This window comes from Phascolarctos cinereus, unplaced genomic scaffold (genome assembly GCF_003287225.1).
Source record: "Phascolarctos cinereus isolate Bilbo 61053 unplaced genomic scaffold, phaCin_HiC Scaffold_5;HRSCAF=322, whole genome shotgun sequence".
NCBI classification, from domain to species: Eukaryota; Metazoa; Chordata; class Mammalia; order Diprotodontia; family Phascolarctidae; genus Phascolarctos; species Phascolarctos cinereus.
The window spans coordinates 19,239,097-19,259,736 of record NW_027555958.1 but is presented as its reverse complement, the minus strand read 5'-3'; the positions used below and the strand labels follow the sequence as shown (position 1 = coordinate 19,259,736).

Below are 20,640 nucleotides of genomic sequence, written 5' to 3'. Positions count from 1 at the left end.
GGATCAAGGGCGCAGCCTCTAATGCAGCCTTCTATGGCTCTAAGATTCCCTTTGATGTTGAATCTGAATGATCACAGTGGGGAAAGAATGGTGAATTGGGAGGCAGTATTCTGAGGCCCTCCAGCTATGGCAGGGGGATGAAAAGTGTTAATGGACAGCTTCTTTCCAGGGCTTTTTTTATTCTATTGCATCTCTCTCTTGCCAACACCCTCATTTTCAGAAGACCTGGCATCATTCTGAATGGCTAGAGTGGAAAGCAGTGTTGACAGAGAGGTGAAGCTCTGTCGGGATAGGTCAGGTGAGAAGGGCTAGTAAGGCCTAAGTCTGGCCTGTCTGGCTGCCTTTACCTGTTTTCAAGTAGCGATTGATGTAAGACAGTAGGGGTTTTCTGAGTGACACGAGCTGTTCTTGAGAGGCAGCCTTCAGCTGGGTAGAGAGGGACTTTTGTGAAGTCCTTGGAGATCTTGGAAGTTGACTTTAAAGAATCATGGATGTTCAGTGTCAGAACTGAAAAAACCATTAAAGATCATCTCTCCTACCTCTTTGTTTCACAAATGAAGGCCCAGAGGTGTACTGAGGGTGTTTAAGGCACTGTGGGATGGTTGGTGGAGCCTCAGCTTTGGGGTCCCAGGACCTGGGTTTGAAGCCTGGCTCTGCCACCTAGGACCAAGGTGACTTCACCTTCCTGGGCCCCACTTGGTATCTTCATTTCTGAATTGGAGTTTTACTCCTTCCAGAGATGGGAAGAACTGTTTTCCCAGTTTGAGACAGTGATGTCAGTAAGTAAGATTCAAGGCCACCAAAATCCAGAAGAAAAAATAGTAATTTGTATTTTGCCCTGCCCACCTCTCATCCTGGTCTAGATTGCCCCCATAAGTACCATCCGTTTCCTCCCCTTTATCTCTCTAGCCTTACCTTTGCTCCCAGAATAACCCCCAAGGTATGTGCATAGGAATTCCTTCCTGCCCATCTCAGAAGGACCATGCCTGGGCTAAGCCTGTTTCCTTTGCCGGGGGGCGGGGGGAGATGCCTGTGTCTAGCCTAGGCACCCCCCCTGCCCCTGTTTGAGGAGCTCCTCCACGACACGCGGTGGGGAATCGTGTAGAACATCCAGTGATGGATCTCCTTTTTTCACTTCATCCTTAAGTGTGACTTATTAAAAAAAGAACGGCGGTCTGTAACGCCAGCCGTTATTGCCAGCCGTGGCTGACCCCTGAAACCGTCTCGTCACCCCTGTGTACAATTTCTTCTGAAACAGGGACCATGCGTTCAGTGCGACGCCATCTGTACCCTCAGCAGTCTGCCGCGGGGAGGGGCATCGTCTGGGAGTGGCTGAATGACGACGGGGCTTGGGCGGCCTATGAGATGAACGTCTGCGAGTACCTGGAGCAGCAGCTGGCCAGGGGGGCCCAGCTCATCGACCTGTCCCCTCTGGGCTACAGCTACGAAGTGGACTGCGGCACCTACACTCAGGTCAACAAGGTGTCACGTTATCGCCGCCGCGTGCAGCGGCGCCAGGGCCCCACGTACCCTGTGACGGCCGTCATCGCCGTGCCCGGCCACGTGGGGACGGGTTGCTCGTGCCATCAGTGCCTCGCAAACAGTGGGTCTGGCCCCGTCAGCAGCCGCTACCGACACTCTGTGACGAGCCTCCCTACGCACGTAGCGCCCCAGCCGGCCCACCGGACTGCCCCTGCAGGGGTCTACACAGCCTACGCGCCCTACAGCAAGCCTTCCTTGTCTGGGGCCAGGTCTGCTCCGAGGCTCAACGCTTCCAACCCCTGGAGCATGGTGGCCCCGGTCATGGGAGTGGTCCCCGTCTACCCATCCAGCCTTCCGCACCTAGCACCTCAGCGCCCACCCCCGGGACCTGCTCCAGCTCAAATCAGGTATTTCATTTTATCACTTGTCCATTCTCTATCGCCCATCAGCTGTCTTGGGAGGCTTAGCCCTGTGCCAGAACACTTTAGGTAATGGGCGCTGCATTTGCCGCTAGCATCTGCACCCGAGGAGCCTTTCTCTGCCGCTCGTGTCCCCTTTCTGTAAAATGAGGGGTCCCTGGACCCTGATGGTCCTGCCCTGGCCACCCAGGCTGCTGGCTCCGCTGTTCAGTCCCTTGTCCTGACCCGGGGGGGCAAGGGGAATTCTGCCTTTCTTAAGTGCCTGGCACGATGCCTGCTCACACCTGGCAGGTGCGTGGTAAGTGCTTGCCAGGTTGGAGTCTGACCAGTTGTTTGGGATCTTGGGAGAGAGAGCGGAAGCCAGGCTTTTGCCATACCTAGCTACACTTGTGTAGAAGGAGAGCTTTTTCTGGGCCCAGCCCACGCAGAAGATTCTCAAGTCTGCTTCCCTCCTACCCTTGGGCTGGCTGGGGAGATAGAAGGGATAGGTGGGAGACAAGTTTGCATCTTGGCCCAAGTGTAGGCCCTGGAGAGTTAGCAAACACCATAGGAGCTAAGGGTATGTCAGTCGAAGAAGGCTCCTGTGCACTTCCTAAGGTGCCTTCAGAGAAGCGTTGTGTTCAGGCCCAGCAAGGTCAGAGGCCTGCTCTGGGTCCCCTGAGCTGATCAGACCCCATTTGGAGGGTTTCTGTTCTGTTCTGGGTACTGAGTGTGACAGGCTGGACAGTATCAAGAAGAGACTGGCCAGCACCATGAACGGTCTTGGGGTCATGCCAGGTCAGAGGGGTCAGTCGAAGGAAGCGGGGCGCATTAGCCTCAAGAGAAGATGACTTTGAGGTGCATGTGACAGCTGACTTCCTGTGCTTAAAGGGCTGTCATGTGGAAGAGGGTCCAGAAGGCAGTGGGGAGGCAGTGCAAGGAGGGAGGTTTTGGTGGTGAGGCACAATGGGTAGTGCCCTGGACTTGGAGTCAGGGATTAGCAGTGCTTGAATCCTTTCTCAGATTCTTCTTAGCCCAGTGACCCTGGGCACCTAGGTCACTTAACCTCTGGCTGCCTCAGTTTCCTCTTTTGTAAGATGGGGATAAGAATAACACCTACTGGATAGAGCACCAGCCCTGGAGTCAGGAGGACCTGAGTTCAAATCCGGCCTCGGGCACATGACACTCACTAGATGTGTGACTCTGGGCAAGTCACTTAACCCCAATTGCCTCACCAGAAAAAAAAAATAGTCCCTGCTTCTCAGGGTTGTTATGAAGATCAGATGAGATATGTAACCTTAAAGTGCTGGTAAATATTAGCTATTGATTATCATCATCATTATTGTTGTTGTTATTATTTACTTAAAAATTATATAGAGTTACAGGTGTGCAAAGGCTAATGGCTTACCTGAAGTGGATTGTAGGTTCTCTCTCACTTTAGAGACCTTCCAAGGTTGAATGACTATTTCTCAAGAATGTTGTAGAAAGGATTTTCAGGACAACATTAGATGAATTCTGACTTCCCATTTCGAGAGTCTGTGGCATTCACTGGGAAATATTATTGGGCTGCATTCTGGATTTATTATAGGCTAGATTGTGTGGGGGGAGGGTCGGAGAAGTGCGGTCTGTCTTCAGAGTACGATGACCTGCCAAACCCCATGGTACTGCCTCAGTGCAGTTAGAGGGGGAGGGAGAAGGGGCGGTGAGAGAAGAGGCTTCTCCCTGAGAAGGCGTGGGATTGGAGGGACCTGGGAGAGGGTCGGCAGCACCGTCTTTGTGGCATGGACCCTTTGGCAGCAGGCTAGTGAAGCCTCTGGGTGAACTTCACAGGGTCATGTTTGTAAAATACAGAGGATTACAGAGGAAGCCAATTTTTTGAAATAGAGCATCAAAATATTTTTAAAAATAAATTCACAGAGCCCAGGTTAAGAACTCCTGATTTAGAGGAATGAAGAGGGGAGAGTGGCTGACATTCTACCTAATGAAAATAGCAAAACAAAGGCCAAGGAGGTAGGAATAAACATGGTGCCAGGAGCCAATGAAGCGACTTGTACAGCTGGTAGAAGTGGTTGGTTTTAGGGTAGATAAGGTTGAGAAAGGAGCATGGAGCCAGATTTTTGTTCATTGCTATTTCCCAGTTTTCCCTCTTAAAACAAACAAAAGGACCCCTTTTATGTCATGAAGAAAAATAAGCCAACCAGCTGATAGCAGCGATGCCTATAGTTTCCTACCTCTCTGGAGAACAGGATGGTGTTTCTTATCCATTCTCTGGAGCCAGTACTGACCATTGCCTGTCATCTGAGTTTGGCCATCTTCTGATACCTTCCTTTACAGGACTGTAGCCTTTGCCCTGTTCTCCTGGCCCTGCTTTCTTTGCTCTGCATCAGTTCATACAAGTCTTCCTGTGCTTCTCTGAATTCCTCATTTGCAGCAGTCCTCGTCCATTATGTTCATAGACCACAGTTTGTTTGCAAGTCATTGGTCACCTACTTTCTTTCCAATTTATTTGCTACCATGAGAATTTCTAAGGAGCGTTTGGGTGTATATATGCCTTTTCTGTTTTTGGGCAACTTGGAGTACTTATCCAGTGGTGGGATCGCTGTGTCAGAGTATGACTGACTGAATGAATAAAAAGCATTCACTAACGCTCACTCTGGGCTAAGCACTCTGCACAGCCCTGGTGGTACAAATAGGAAAAGCCAGACCGCTCCTGCTTTCAAAGAGCCCGCACTCTAATCCATAGAAGAGTTCAGTTGTCAAGAAGATGGAAAGATTCTGACCTCCTGAGGGTGCAGGGGTGGGGCAGTTGGCAAGGCTTTGGGGTCCGCGGAGGAGGACTGGCTTGGTAACATTACCTTTGTGGTTCTGGAATGGTTAAACCAATTCTTGGCTCTGCCGATGGTGCATTCCTGTGCTGTCTTTCCATGGGGCCAGGTTCAGAGGACCCCGAAAGATGAGCAGAGGAAGGTGGGCTTGTGACCTGAGCCGAGGCAGGCTCTTGAGCTGGGAAGCCATCTGATGACTGTTTGGGGAAGCTTCCTCTGGCTCCCGTGCAGAATAGATGGAGGGGAGATGAGATGGGAAGTAGGATAGACCAGCACGGAAGACCTGGCGATTGTAATCCAGGTGTGAGGTGATGGTGTCCTTCAGCAATATTGTTCAAAGAAAAGAACACTCTGTAGCACAGTTAGACCCCTGAGTTCTTGCCCTGGTCCAGGCCTTCCTAGCCATGGAATTCTGGAATTCATGGAATTCATGGAATCATTTCACAACTCAATCTATTTCCACATGAATAAGACAGTGATCATGCCTGTCTTTCCCATCTCACAGAGCCATTAGGAGACCGAATAAGGTAATAAATAATACCACAGTGTAAAAAACTCTCCAAAGCATGGTTAGTGCAAGGGTCAGACAGGACTTTGGGGGATGTTGGGTAGAAAAGATGAAGAAGGCATTTAAGGGGACCTGCAGAAAGGGGAAAGAAGGTCACGGGGTATTGGAGGAGCCAGCATCAGCATTTGTCCAAACCCCTCAGCATTTCTGTTCCTTCTCCAGAGTCACACAGCTCTTCATATGTGATACAGAGGTGCTATTACTATACCTTCTTTTTCAGATGAGGAAAGTGTGAGAAAGCTTTTCCTAGTCAACACAGCTAGTAAGTGTCTGAGGTTGGATTTGAACTCAGATCTTCCTGACTCCAGTTCTAGTACTCTACCCACTGTGCCACCCAGCAGCACCTCCCCCCCAGCCACACACACAAAGGGGGTCTGTCCGTTGGGAGGCTGAGACCGGCCCGAAGGGTTGTTAGACTGCTCCCCACCATGCTGGTGAGGGGCTCGCCTTGGATGCCTGCGTAACCTTTGGGTGGACGAGTGTCAATCCCTGTGAAACCATTTGTAATTCTCTGCTGAGACCTTCTGAATACTGTAATACAGAGCTGGAGTATACCTTAACCCATCTCCCTTGGGTGGCCCTGGCTCTGAATGGCAGAGCAGAGGTTAGCAAACAGTGGCCTGCAGCAAAGAAGTAACATTGGGCAGCCGTCATGCCTGCGTGTGTCTGCCTCTGAAGAGAGGAGCCCCTGGCTCAAGGTGTGATGTACAGGATCAGAGAGTTCTTGGTGGCTCTCAGTTCTCACTTGAGCCCTGTAAAGTTGCCTTGAGAGACTTCACGGCTCTTGCCCTGTCCACATTGCATGGTTTCTCCAGGCCACGGGAGGCTCTGAATGCTTCCTTCAGCGCGTGCTGAGAAGGCTGGCCGCTCGCAGGCCTTGCTGGCGGGTGAAGCTCTATACAGACCTGTTACTTGATGTTCAGACCCCTGTGACAGGGTTAATCCAGTACTTATCCTTCCATTGCCCTGGCCTCGCAGGACCCGTTAGTCTCTGAGGGAAACCAAGACAGACCACCGTAGGGACGGTCTGTCTTGTCAGGTGCATGTGTGGTGGAGGTGGGGCCAGGGGCAGTGTGGATGGGGACCACTCCCAAAGGCAGTGGGGGAGTACAAGGCCAGAGAGTTGGGGTCAGGCGCAGGCGGGCCTGGCCTTCCAAGACCTCGGAGACCACAGGTGCGGTTTCCTCTTTGGAACCAAATTGGAATTCCTGCCCATTTTCCCTCTTAACTAAATCAGTTACTCCAGCTAGACAGTGTAGTTGACTAAGAAGGAATTTGAATTGAATTGTCTAGTAAGGTTAGAGTGAGGTTAGGGCTGCTGTATCTAAGCCTTTCATGCCCTTAAATAACTGGACCTTTCTTGTCATGAGCAGAAGCAGGCTGATTTCATTGGCTGGGAAGCTCAGTAAAACTCGCCATGATCTCCCGCTTGTGGGCATGTGCAGGTTGCAGAAAAGCAGGACCTCACCTGAGAAACGATTCTTGTGGCTGGGGCCCGGGCCTCCCTTCAGTGTTCCTGCTGACTCTTCTCTGCCAGTTTCTCCTTGCTGGGGCCAGAGGCGGACCAGATTATTTCAGGTCGTCTTGCCTGGCCCTCCCAGACAGAAGAGTCACATGGACGAAAGCTCTCCGCCCAGAGCTCTGACAGCTGGGCCTGTGGCTGTGTTCTCAGAGGGGCTAGAGGTCAGTGCCAGTAGATCCTGAAATGTTGGCAGCAAGAGGAGGCCTACTGTGGCCAGGCAAGTGGGTGTGGTGTTGCTTGCCTGCTAGCTAAGTCAGAAGGTGAGCCTGGCCGCTGGATGTGTCTGTTTGGGACATTCAGAAAAGGATGTGACTACCGAATGTGTTAGGAACTGAGTGGATTACAATTCACTTGTGTGGGAGGAAAGTTTGTTAGAGTTGTTTTTCAAGCTGGAGTATTTCTGTGATTCATTTGCAATAAAACTGTCAGCCTGTGCCTCCCTATGGCAGTTAACACTTTGGCAAATTAGATAGGATGCTTGCTTAATTTCAGTCAATAAGCATTTATTAAGCACTTGCTGTGTGCCAGGCTGTGTGCTAGTGGCTGAGGAGATAAACAAAAAATAAGATCAATTCCTCCTCACAAGAAGCTATATGTAAGTGAGGGAAAGAGCCAGCATATATATTATGTGTATTTATGTCCATGCCCACACACACACACACACACACACACACACACACACACACACACACGGTAATTTGAGAGGGCAAGCCACTAGCACAAAGATGGGGGAGGGAACCTACAACCTTGAGGCCACATGTGGCCTTCTAGGTCCTTGGGTGTGGCCTTTTGACTGAGTCCAAATTTTATGGAACAAATCCTTTTATTAAGGGGATTTGTTCTGTGAAGTTTGGATGCCATCAACGGGCCATGCTTGAGGACCTAAAGGGCCACGAGTGGCCCCGAGGTTGCAGATTCCCCACCTGTGTGAAGTCTTTTTTCATCTCAGATGCTAGTCTAGCATCTGAGATGAAAAAAGGCTTCTTACTGAAGGTATTGCTAGAGCTGGGTCTTGAAGGAAGAGGAGTGTTCTCAAAGTCAGACTTGAGGGAATGCATTCCTGGCGTGCGGGATGGCTGGTGCAAAGGCCCTGAGATGGGAGAGGGCTGCTCAGGTAGCTTTCCAGAACCACCACTAGCGTGGTAAGGACCTTACCTTGGTCCCTGAAGAAGAAGAGGGCATGAATGACTTCATGAGGAGGCCAGTGGGCTTGGCCTGTGATGGGGGTGGCATTCCTTAAAAGGCCAGCCCAAGCTTCCCACCCGAACTGCCCCTCCTCCTTCTGGGCACAGAGCTGTAGAGCACACGTCATCTCCTTTTACCTGTGGAACAGGTTACCCAGCAAATGTTACTATTCCTAATGTTATTATTTTGGGGGAAACTGAGTTAAAGAGCTTCTTTAGAGAAACAGACAAAATCAATAAGCTTGAAATATGGTGCCCGGCATCTGGAAGACCTGAGTTCACATCCAGCCTCAGCTGTTTACCAGCTATGACTTGGGCAAGTCACTAGACCTCTCTCTGCCTCAGTTTCCTCATCTGTAAGATAGGAATAGTAACAGCCCTAACTTGACGAGGTTATTGTGGAGACCAAATGAGATAATAATAGTAGAGCTCTTTGTGCAGTGCCTGGCATACAATAGGCGTCATATAAATGTTAGCTATTATTATTGTTGTTGTTGTTGACATGCAGGCACGAGAGTATCAGAGGGCCCCCAAGAGAGAGATATGAGAAGTCACCCCTCCCTCCTTCTCTGAGTGTTAGATGTTTTGGGGGTGTTGATCAGTTTTACTGAATTTTTTTTACCTTTTCTTCCTCTTTAAAAAAAAAGTCCCTTGTTATAAGGAATGGCTCCCAGGGAGGAGAAGGGACACGGGAAATCTAGGCAATATAAAAACAAGTTATCAATAAAAATCTATTCTTTAGATTGTCGTGAGTCATACCAAAGAGAAAAGTGCTGGAGGTCTTCTTGCACCCTTGGACCTTAAAACCTCATACAAAGCCATGTTTTCACTTTTTTGGACTCATTTTTCTCATCTGTAAAATGAAAGTGTTGGACTCGGATTTCTCAGATCCCATTTAGCCAGTTCTGAATCTGTGCTCTTGTGATTGACCTGGTACATACAGAGAGAGAGAGAGAGAAAGTGGGAGGGAGAGGGAAAGAGAGAGAAGGGGAGGGAAAGAGACAGAGAAGGGAGGGAAAGAGACAGAGAAATAAAGGTGAGGGGACAGAGAAGGGAAGGGAAAGAGAGAGAAGGGAGGGAGAGAAAAATAAAGGTGGGGAGACAAAGAGAGAAGGGGAGGGAAGAGACAGAGAGAAGGGAGGGAGAGAAAGAGACAGAGAAATAAAGGTGGGGGGAGAGAGAGGAGGGAGGGAAAGAAGGGAGGGAGAGAAAAATAAAGGTGGGGAGACAAAGAGAAGGGGAGGGAAAGAGAGAAAGGAGGGAGGGAGAGACAGAAATGAAGGTAGGGAAAGAGACTGAAGGGAGGGAGAGAAAGAGACAGAGAAATAAAGGTGGGGGGAGAGAGAGGAGGGGAGGGAAAGAAGGGAGGGAGAGAAGAATAAAGGTGGGGAGACAAAGAGAGAAGGGGAGGGAAAGAGAGAGAGAAGGGAGGGAGGGAGAGACAGAAATGAAGATGGGGCAGAGACAGAAGGGGAGGAAAGAAAGAGAGAGAGAAGGGGAGGGAAAGAGAAGGAAAGGAGAGAAAGAGGGAAGACAGGGAGAGAAAGAGACAGAAATAAAGATAGAGAGAAGGGGAGGGAAAGAGAGATGGAAGGGAGGGAGAGAAAGACAGAGAGAAATAAAGGGGGGAGAGAGAAGGGGAGGGAAAGAGAGACAGAAGGGAGGGAGAGAAAGAGAGAGAGGACAGGGAAAGAGAGAGAACTAGATTCAGAAATGTTCTGGATGCACCAGCTGGGATTCATCCATTGTGTGTGACAAAGATAGAATTAAAAAGGAGATTTGTAAACACGACTCACACCAGACACCTTAGTGAATTCCAGCTGAACAACTAAAATAATTATTAAAAAGATGGGAGAAAACAGTAAAATATCTCATTTGTGGAAGGGGGATTAATTTTTTTATTCAATAAATAGAGTTATTAGAGACGATAGATGTGTTTGACCCTATGAAAATAAAACATTTCTGTGCAACAGAAAACAATATGAAAAGAAGAATAATAAATTGAAAAACAATTTAGGGCAAATGTGGCAGATACAAACATGACATCTCAGATATGTAAGAAACTGTGACTGAGTGCCCAGGCCATTCTAAATCTACAGTGATAAATGGTGGGAGCTGGGAGCCAGCAGTTCTGAAAAGAGGAAACGTGGATTGTTTGCGGTCACTCCTAGGAAGAGTGCCCCATGCAAGCGGCCTGGGCCGGTGCCACCTTCCATCTGTCACACGGGCCCAGCTAAGCAAACCAGGGCCAGGCAGAGCGGGAAGGGGCTAGGCCTCTCCTTGTTTACTGGAGAAATTGAAAGCTTGCGGAATCCTTTTGGAGATCAGCCCAGAAGCACAGGGTAAAAGTGACCCCCAAATCGTGTCCTTTCATTAATGACTCAGACATGGATTAGCTGTATTACCTGAACAAGTCGCTTAGCCTCTGGATCTCAGTTGTCCTATCTTCTGAAATGGGGATAATAAAAGCACCTACGTCCTAGGGGTGGTACTGTGACAGGAATTAACATGTTAAAGTGTTTTGCAGACTTTAAAGAGCTGCGTGTAAATGCCGTTATTATTGTTGTTATTGTTGCTATAATTTTGGAGAATATACCCTGAAGGGGTTATGAGAAACAAAAAGCTGTCTATAAGGATTCTCATAACAGCAGTTGAAAACACACACATACACACACACACACACACACTACACATTCACACTCATACACATGTGCTCACATTTACTCCCCCCACACACATTACACCTGCTCACATTCCCCGCACAGGTGCACGCACCACACACACGTCACCCCGTAATGTCCACCAGTAGAGGAATGGTTGAATGGACGTGTGGTGACATCTTAGTGTTCTATGGGATGTGCAAAGAAGCCTGCAAACACCTTAATGAAACATGATACCGGGAGTTGCTGAGACCCAGAACGACGCGGGAACCGCGCCTATTCTCTCGTTTTGGTCATTTCTGACAATGTCCCACGGCGTATTCCCTCTCGACTGTGTTTGAGTCCAGAGTGAGAGAGGGAGCCGTCTAGTAGCCCAGAGTTTGGGGGAGGGGGTGTTACAGTGGGCCCCGAATGCACCACCCTGACAGGGCTTGGTAACATTAGAGACAAACCCTGACCTGGACGCTCTAGGAGGAGAAGGGAACCAAATGAACGAGGAATTTCGTTGTGCACCCGGAGGGAGTGACAACTCTTTGTTGGCAGGTTAGTTTAAGAGTAAACAGTTCTGAGCAAGTGTAGTTGGTTCTGTGGACAGTCAGTGTTGAGCTTTTAATCACTTTTTTTTAAAGGATGGGGTAGACTTGAGCACGTATGTATAATGTGAGGGAAGATTAAGGAGAGATTGGAGACGAGTGAGTGAAGAAGTTAGCAGTGGGGTGAGCTCCTGGAGGAGATGGGGTGGAAGTAGGGGGGTCCTCCTTGTGGAGGAGAGGATGGGTATAGGCAGATCAGGGCAGGATTGGAAGGCATCTGCTGAGAGGGGGTGGGGCAGGCCTTGTAGACTTGAGAAGGGGATTTTGGACCAGCTCCTCCGTGAAGGATGATATAATCTTATAGTATCCAAATCAAGGAAGAGTCGGAGTTCTTCAGCAGTGCCACTAGAGAGCATGAATTTGTTGTGGCCTTCACTGCCACGGTGCTCTGAATCCTCACAATCGAGTTGATGATTGGCACGTCATGAATGGCAGAGGGGTCGGGGTGAGGACACAGAGCAATTGAGGGGCTAGAGGTCACAGGGAAGATGAAGAACAGGCTTAGGGAGGGATGAAAGGACAAGAAACCAGAAGGGGACTTGAGAAGCAGGAAGGAAGCCCAGTTATGGGTGCTGTTGAGAGCAGAGGTCTGACTCTCCTTGTAGGTGGCTGAGGAGAATGGAGGTATGAGTTGTGGGAGGTGAGATTGGGCCTGGAGGCTGGGCTGTTTGAAGGGACACCTGAACCTGCAGGCCCCGGGTTTGAGGGCAAAGAGTGGGTCAATGCTTCTGTAGCCAAGTGAGCCCTCTTCCTTTTTATGAAGACATTGGAGGATTGGAGAATCTGCATTCTTCATCTTTTAAGATGTCTGTAGTTAAAACCAGCGAGAGGTCTCGGGTTGTTTGGCAAATAGCCCCGGATATTTCCTGAACTCCCTTTGCAAAGTCTCAGGCTTTCCCTCGGTTCACTCAAAGGCTCCTGTAGAAATGTGCCCATCTCCTTTGATTGTGTCTCAGTGTGTGTTCTGCCCACCCCCAAGTCTGAAGTGATTCTCCAGCCTCTCTGCGTGTGCCTCCCTTGTTCACCCTCTCTCCTTCCCCCAAGATGCCTGGATTCCCCTCAGTCACCAGGAGTGTCTTTTATAAAGTCAGCCTTCAGTCTGTAAACATTTATTGAAGCAGGGGGAGAGGTCAGAGGTGTGGATGGAATCATTTCCAGGCTTCTTTGGGGGGTGGGGTCCAGAAATGCAAGCTTCTACTCCTGCCTCATCCCCAATGAACAAACACATTTTTCTTGGTAAATTATTCAACTCCTCGCTGAATTTAGTTTCTTGGGCAGGTTCAAAAGAATAGTGCTTCAGAAAGTACATTTGGTCATATTTTGCATCCAGATGACTGCCGAGAGCTGGAGGATCCAGAATCGTAAACATGGGGAGGTTACTTTTGGGGTGCAGGCAGCCGGCCCCTGGCCCCCTCATTATCCCCCCCACTCCCCATAGGACTAGGTTTGAACCAGGGCTCTTTAGAGGTTAGAGGTTGTCAGAGGCTCTTACCTTCTCTAATTCCACAAACCTCAGAGGTCCACAGGACCCCAAACTCTGAACTGCCGTGTAAGGTAATGCCTCCTTCTTAGAAGGAATAAAAACCATCAGTAACTTGGTTCTCAAGAACCACTCATGGGTCTGAGGAAGGGCCCTTTCCTTGGGCCCTTTGGTCCCCTCCTCATTTCCTCTGAGAGCTTGCCCGCTTTCCCATTCTCCCCTCTTGAATTCTCTGCATTCTTTGGGTTTAGAATAGTTTGTTGTTTTTCTTTCTCTAAGTAACAGATCCTTTTAGCTTAACGGACTTGGGGTGCACAAGGGAGTAAGTAGGAAAGGAGGGCGCCTCGGAGTCTCATGCTGGCTCTGTACCTGGGAAGTGGCATTTAACGATTGAGGGAGCCAGATTTCAGGGTGTTAAGAGATCCCCCGCTGGATTAGGTAACCCTGAGCTGCTGATGACCTCAGTTCTGAGCAGAGGTAGAGCCAAGCTATGAATGCCTGGTTCTTCACCTGGTGCACCTCGCCATCGTAGGCCCCCCACGGGTTTGTTTTTCTCTTTGTTTGGCAGCCGACAGCTGGGATGTTCCTTTTCCTTTCTTTCTTTTTGTTTTTTTTTAAACTATTACCATGAGCTCCCCAATAGGGGGGCAGCCAGTTCTCTTGAGAGGCTGTGATTGGGGCTGAGTGTTTAAACTTGGGGCCACTTTTTCCAACGCTGAACTTGGCTCACACATGCGTCTTTGGGCTGTGAGCAGAGCCAGCCTCGGGATGAAGGGAATTTGGTTCTAACAGCCTATGTTTAGTCCTTGCAAAACTTGCACAAGTAAGCAACTAGAAAGTAATTTGGGAAGTGACTTAACTTGAGAGCTCCCAAAGGCTTGTGGGCCAGGTAGGTCATCAGCTTGTCTTGTCTGTTTATCAGCAGATAGGTACCATGGAAAGAGCCCCCGGCCTGCAAACTGGAGTCAAGGGGCGTGGATACCAGTCCCGTGGCTTGTGTGACCTCGGACACGTCCCTCTTGGGCATCAGTGTTCTTTCTATAAAGTGAAGAAGCTTGGACTAGATTAGACCTCAGAGTCTAAGTGGGCAGCTGGAAAGCCAGCAGACAGAGCAGAGAACTGGGAGAGACCACACACCACTCTGTTAAAGGACATTTGCAGTCCCAAACAACCAGGCTGCATGTGTTGAGGTGAAGAACACAGTGGTCTGTTTTGTGAGATGCCCTTATCCTGCCCGTGGGGTTTCTGAGTTGGCGTCCAGCCCCCTGAAGCAATGGTAGTGATGGCGGCAGCAGAGGGGCTTCCCAGATGGCCGCATATAAGAAGGAAAAGATCTGCTCTCGGATGTAGACTGCTGGAGCTCAGGCCTGGCTCTTAGCGGAGCCCGGGAGGCAGAGACCAAGCTGGCATGTGGGAATCCAAGGGCAGCAGGAACAAAGGGGTTATTGGAACATTTGACAGAAACAGTCATTAGTCATCTACTAAAAGTAGTTTCTGTTTCTCCTTAAAAGAATTCCATATAAAAGAAATACAGAAGGCTGATCATACACTTTGTCAAAGCTCTGTCTACTTAGCAACTCCATACTGAGGTGGTTTTGGTCACAGTGGCAGGTTTTACTTTGCCCGTTCCACACCTGTCTCAGCACAAGACGGTAGAGGGGGAGAGGGCGAAGTGACCATCTGACCTGAGCGATGCAGGGCATAGCTCATCCAGAGCCAGTAGTAAGAACACCGTTAACTTCTTTTTGTCTTTTTTAAATAAATTTTTATTGGTGTCTTTCTGCCCCACAACATTCCAACCAAACCAGAGTAAAATGTAGTTGGGAAATGTTTAACAAAATTAATAAAAATGCAGCACAACATAAATAATGTTAATTTGTGGTTTTCTAAGTCCACATGCCCCAAGCAGGGATCCATCCACCGTTGTTTTACATTACCAGAATTCCTTCCCCTCCCAGTTTTCCTCTTGCCTTCCCAAAAAGCCATTCCATATAGCAAGTAGTATTTTTAAATACAGAAAAAGAGTGAGAAAACTCAGCAAAGCTGATCATTACATCTCAGTGTATCTCATTCATGGCCCTCCTACCTCTGCCAGGGAGTGGGGTGGGGGTATCTTCTCTCATCTCTTCATTCACGCCATACGTGATCTTTGTAACTTTGCAACACGCACTTCTGATTGTTTTGTGGTTACATTTTCCTTTAACGTTGTCGTAGTTATATATTGCTTTCCGGGCTCTGCTTAATTCTCTCTGCATCTGTTCATGTTAATATTTCTGTGGTTCTCCGTATGACTTGTTTTTGCCTTTTCTTATACCGCAATAGTATTTCATTGCATTCATGTGCCGTAATTTGTTTAGGCATTCCCCATATGATGGGTACCTCCTCTGTGTCCACTTCTTTGGTAACACAAAAAGTGCTGCTATGTGCATGTTGTCAATGACTTCCTTGGAGTGTATGCTTAGCAGAGGAATCCATATGGGCGTTTTAGTCACTGTATTTGCATAATTCCAAATTACTTTCCAAAATGATTATATCAGTTCACAGCTCCACCAACAATGCATTACTGTCCTTCAACGTTGACCGTTCTTGTCTTTTATCGTTTTTGCTGATTTGCAGGATATGAGGTGAAACCTTAGGTTTGGTGAGATGTGTGTTTTCCTTGTTAGTGATTTGGAGCATTCTTTTGTGTGGTTATTAATTGTTTGCAGCTGGGGGGCAGTGGATGGAGTGCAGGGCCTGCAGTCAGTAAGACTCATCTTGATGAATTCAGTCTGACCTCAGATACTTATCATCTGTGTGATCCTGAGCAAGCCACTTCACCCTGTTTGCCTCAGTTTCCTCATCTGTCAGATGAGCTGGAGAAAGAAATGGCAAACTAGTCCACTGTCTGCCAAAAAAACCCCAAATGGGGTCAAAAAGAGTCATACATGATCGAAAAACAACTAAACAACAGTGGCTGAACAGTTCTTTTTTTGAGAACTCTTTATATCCTTTGACCACTTATCTGTAGGGGAATGGCTTTTGTTCTCACGTGTATCTGTTATCTATCTGTCTATTATATATAAACACACATATGTGTGTGTGTGTGTGTGTATGTATGTATGTATATGTATATATCTTGGATACCAAACTGTTATCAGAGAAATTTAATGCAAACATTTTTTCCCCCATTTGAAACCTTATCCTTGGTACCTTAATTTTGTTTTAGTTTCCTGTAATCAAATCTATTTATCTTTGTAAGTGCCTCTGTCCCGTATTTGATTAAGAATCAGTCTCCTATAGCCATGAAAGTTAGATGATCTGTTTCTCTCCTGATTTCTTTGTGGTACAGTCTTTAATATTAAAGTCACGTATCCATTTAGATAATATGTTGTGGAATGTGGTATAAGGGGTTGGGCAAAGCCCGTGCTTTCCAGTTTTTCAGCCATTTTTATCAAGTGAGGAGTCCTTTCCTCAGTAATTTGTGTTTTCTGGGTTATTGAGTTCCATTGTTTCTGATTCGCCCTTGTTTTACTCTGTTCCTACGGTCTGCTTCTCACTTTGTTAACCTACACCAAATGTTTGATGACTGCTGCTGCGTGAGATAGCTTGAGGCCTGGTTCTATAGACAGTTGTTATATCCATGTGTGTGTGTATTTTCTATCAATAGCGATGCTAAGCTCTGATGTCTCTGTTGTTTTTAAGAAACAAGGATAAAAAAAGTCTTTTAAAACTCTGCTCCGTCTTGCAAGACAGATCCACACCTCCCCACCCCTCAGGAGATATTTTCAAGAGAAACTGGTTCTCTAGAGGGAGATGGGGGAGTGGTGAGAAACAGAGCCAAACCAAGTGGAGCTTACTGGGTCCCTCCCTAAGAATTCTGGGCTCGGCAGAAGGGAGGCTCCTGACAAGGATGCCCCACGCTTCTGTTTTGATCGGTAGTAATGGACAGAAGTTGTATGGGGGGAGTCCCCTCTCTGTGTATACAAGGTCACAGCTGCTGAAACAAAGGGTGAGGCCCTGCTGGAGGGTTTTCATTCTGGGTTAATTTGTAGTTTTGTCTGGTGAAAGGGCTCTCCCCACTGCGGGAGTGGGGTTTGATTTGCATTACTTAATGAGTGGAGATGGGATTCACTCCGGCAGACCTGGGCTAGCCAGACTTAGAGCCTGGAGGCATCTCAGGGAGAGCCTGTCCCAAATGGAGCTTGTTATCAGACCCTCCCTCAAACTTCCCCACCATCCTTCCAGTTAGCTAGCCTGGCAACTCAGGTGTCATACCCAGCTTTTCACTCTCCTTCACCCCACTTTTCAGGTCTTGTTATTTCTTCCTCCACAGTGTCTCTCATTGTCCTTCTCAGAGCCATCGCTTTTGTTTAGAGTGGCTGAGGGCAAGCCTGTGGGCCCCCTGAGAAGGAGATGGGAGACAGCACATGCCAGACAAGTCCTTCACCACCACCCTCCCATTGGACCTTGCTGGAGACAGCCCAGAACCCCCGAACCCAAGAGCCTTGGGAATAGCAGTGTGCCCCAGACCATCAGCCCTACTTCCAGCCCCTGCAGCCATCATTGAGGCAGGAAATCATTGTGGAGAAGGAACCCGCCTTCTTGCTGACCAGCTGTCACCCACAGGTGATAGGCAGAGGGCGCCTGGAGTGGTAGCACCTCTTACACCACCGGTCCTACCTCTGACCCTCCTTGGTTATTTGGAGAGGCTGGTGGAAAAGCAGCATGCTGTCTCTGCCATCTTCCACCCAAGGGGCAGACAAGCCAGCTTAGCTGAAGCAGGGTACCTTGTGTTGGAAGTGGTAGGAGGTAACTCAAAGCACCGCCTCTCCCCTCAGACCCTGATGGAGACAGCCCAGAACTCTGACCCCAGGAGCCTTGGGCATAACAATGCAGGGCTCCAGCCACAGTTACTGAAGACCCAGAAGAGAAAGTCCTGGGCACTGTAAAATGCCAGGAATTGATAGGAGTTTATCAGTGGAAATAACATCAAAGAAGAGGCATCCATTTTGCCATTCACTGTCCACTGCAGACCAGGAGACCTTTCCATCTGACTCGTGGCAGAAGCCCCTGGGATGTGTGTTGTCTCCCCCATTAGAAGCTGAGCTTGTGGAGAGCAGAGAGCATCTTTTCTGTTTGTGCACCCCAGAGGTGAGCAAGCACTCCAGAAGTGCTGTGTTCATCACTGCAGTGACTCCTCATCGGTCTCCTAGCTTTGAGTCTCTTCTCTCTCCAGCCTGTCCTTCACAGCTGCTACCATGACTTTTTCTAAAGCATAGGGCTCACTATTCCATCCCTGCTTAGTAAAGCCCAGTGGCTCCCTCCTAAAGCCTTTCACAGCCTGGCTCCAATTTACCTTTCCAAACTCAGGACACATGACTCTCCTGTGGCCAGCCAAACCAGCCTTGCTGTTTGTCCTGTGTGTTCCTGTCTCAGTGCCCCATCCCCCATCCCTGTAATGCTCTCCCCTCACAGCCTCTTACAATCAGTGAGAAGGCCCAGAGCAGAACCCAGGCTGGGAGCACAGGGCGCTGGCACAGCCAACGTTCCACCTCCAAAAGAAGGCTTCGTTCCTGAGTGGCACCTGGAGAGGAAGCTTCGCCAGTGGAAAGAAATCCCTGGACAGGATTGAACAGAAGCACCTGCCCTAGGGAAAGGTAGACCCAGAGCTCTGCCGGCCACATCAGTTCCAAGAGGGAAGAGTGGCTTCCAGCAGAAGGAGGGGAGCCGATGGGTACCAGGGAACAGACCTTTAGTCTGGGCCTAGACTGGACCGACTTCCATCTCTGCGAATGAGTGTGCCAGATTCACGGTAACAGTGTGGGACTGTGAGCCACACAGACTGTTGTGAGCCCAGAAGCAAAGGAGCAGGCCAGTTTAATTAACTTTGCCCCAGGTGCACTGACCTGGTACCCAGCTGTGGCCCTTTGGGCAACAAGGGTCTAAAAGCAACTCTTGAGATTTTAGTGGAGACCTCCTGGGACCCCTGGGTGATAGCAGTCCCCATGGCAGTATAAAGCAGTTCTCAAGAATTTGGCAAGATCTTTGACTTTCCCTCTCTCTTCACCTTTCTTATCTGTTCGGTTACCAGACCCCCATATTGTTCTCCCTCTGTCCCTCTCCTCCCTCGTCTCAGTCTCTCATCAGGAGCTGCCTGGACTTTGGCTGTAGCTTTCTAGTGAGTTTTTCCTCCTGCCCTCTTCTCCCTGCAGATTTTGAGCTTCATCTTAGAGAATCACAGTTCTAGAGTTGGCAGGGACCCTCAGGGGCCTCAGGTCCAACTCTCTCATGTTACCCGTGGCAAAATGAAAGCCACATAGAGAAGGGACTTGCCTAAAGTGACAGAGCGAGCATTTGAACTCAGGCGCTTGACTCCAGATCCAACATTCTTCTCTCTGTACCACTCTTTGCTTCTTCACTGATGCACAAATCTGCTCAAACCCTTCAGTGGTTCCTGTTGCCCCAGAACAATCCTGCTTTTGCAGCCATCCCTTAGGACTTCCCCCTTGTGCTGCAGGTACCCACGCCCACCCCCACCTCTAGTGACTGTCTTTCCATTCCCCAGGCCTGCAGTCTCTCACCACCCTATTTAGCTGTTCATCACCCATCCTTTATTTTTTTCAGATTCACTTCACTTTTATTATGAACAAACACAATCTCAGATCAGTAAATGACTTCAGAGTCAATATTAATAGAAATTATTCTTCGCGGGTCACAGATACTGCAATCCAAAATAAAGGGGAAAAACTCCCAACCCAGGAAAAGGTATCCTGTTCATGTTTCCATAGCAACAGAATTGCTGAGCTCTCCAGCTTGACCTCCGCTCTCATGCAGCCCCTTCCCAGCATGCTCGGCTGAGCTGCTCCATCTGTACCCTGAGCCAGGATCCTGGAGGTCCGTGGCATCTTGCAGGAAGCAGCCTCGACTGAAGGATTCCAAGGCATCACCCATCCTTTAAACCTGAATTCAGCTGCCTCCCCTCTTACTTCCCCTTTCGGTGTTGTTTTCTGTTATAGCTCCTTGATTTCTTCTCCTGGTTGCCTAAGTCCTGAGGATAGGTACCTTTTCTCTCTCCTGTTCCCCACCCCCACCCAGCGCCAGACAAAGGTGCTTAATCAATATTTACTCGGTCAAATTGATTTTTTAGCACCTATGCCAAGGCTTCCCAGCGTAGACTGCAATCCCATCGTAGATTGGTCCGAGGTGGTGTCTGACCCTGCTTGGTGCTAATGGAGGGTCAGATGTTTAGTAAACTTAGTCCCAGCTGTTGGAGCACCTCCAGATGGCCACGGCAGATTCTTCCCATGCTTCATTCTGGTCCTGTCTCCATCAGTCATCATTGTTGATGGACCCAACCTTCTCCCTTGTCAGCTCCAGCGCATAAGCAGGTAATACAGGTCATGGTTGCCTTTGGTTGAGGAAGGCAGCACTTTGTTTTTGTCCCAAAGGTCTCTGATGAGGACAGATTTCCATTTATTTTCAGCTTATCTCTTGGAGCTTCTCAGTGGGCACAGAAAGTCAGAGTGGTCTCTGCTGAAGCATGAGCCACGTGGCCCAGACGTACCGGAACCTTCCAGTAGACAGGGGACGTATGGGAGCAGGGGCTGACTTGCTTTCTTTCGGCATTACTGAAGACACACTCTAAATCTTTCTTTATTTTTTTCCTTTTCCAGTAGCTCCTTCCCAGGCCTTCCTGTGACTGTCCCCACCAGTGTTCCCAACACTACATCTGTGAGTGCCCCTGCTAGCGTCCCCAGCGTTCCTGTGCAGATGCCGAAGCCGAGCAAGGTCCAGCAGGCCCTCACAGGTAGGGTTTTAGGGTGTGCAGGGTTCTTTTGGGGGGAGGGCTGGGTGGGCCTTGCCTTGACCTTTGGAATTTCTGACGAAATCCAAAAGCCTTCTAAGAGCATTTGAACTATTTTTCATTATGGTATGGCCTCTGGGGG

The 20,640-nt window shown here is 48.9% G+C and overlaps 1 protein-coding gene across 3 annotated transcripts in view; it reads left to right on the top strand.

Moving 5' to 3' along the window:
- DTX2 (deltex E3 ubiquitin ligase 2) overlaps window positions 1–20,640 on the top strand; it is a 49,505-nt gene that overhangs the window by 12,794 nt on the left and 16,071 nt on the right. For 2 of the 3 annotated variants that reach the window (XM_021005674.2, XM_021005672.1), the window contains exons 3-4: window positions 1,259–1,889; window positions 20,368–20,501. In XM_021005674.2, coding sequence (XP_020861333.1) covers window positions 1,259–1,889; window positions 20,368–20,501 — 765 coding nt within the window. The remainder of the gene's footprint in view (window positions 1–1,258; window positions 1,890–20,367; window positions 20,502–20,640) is intronic. The other variant, XM_021005673.2, reaches the window with a different exon arrangement.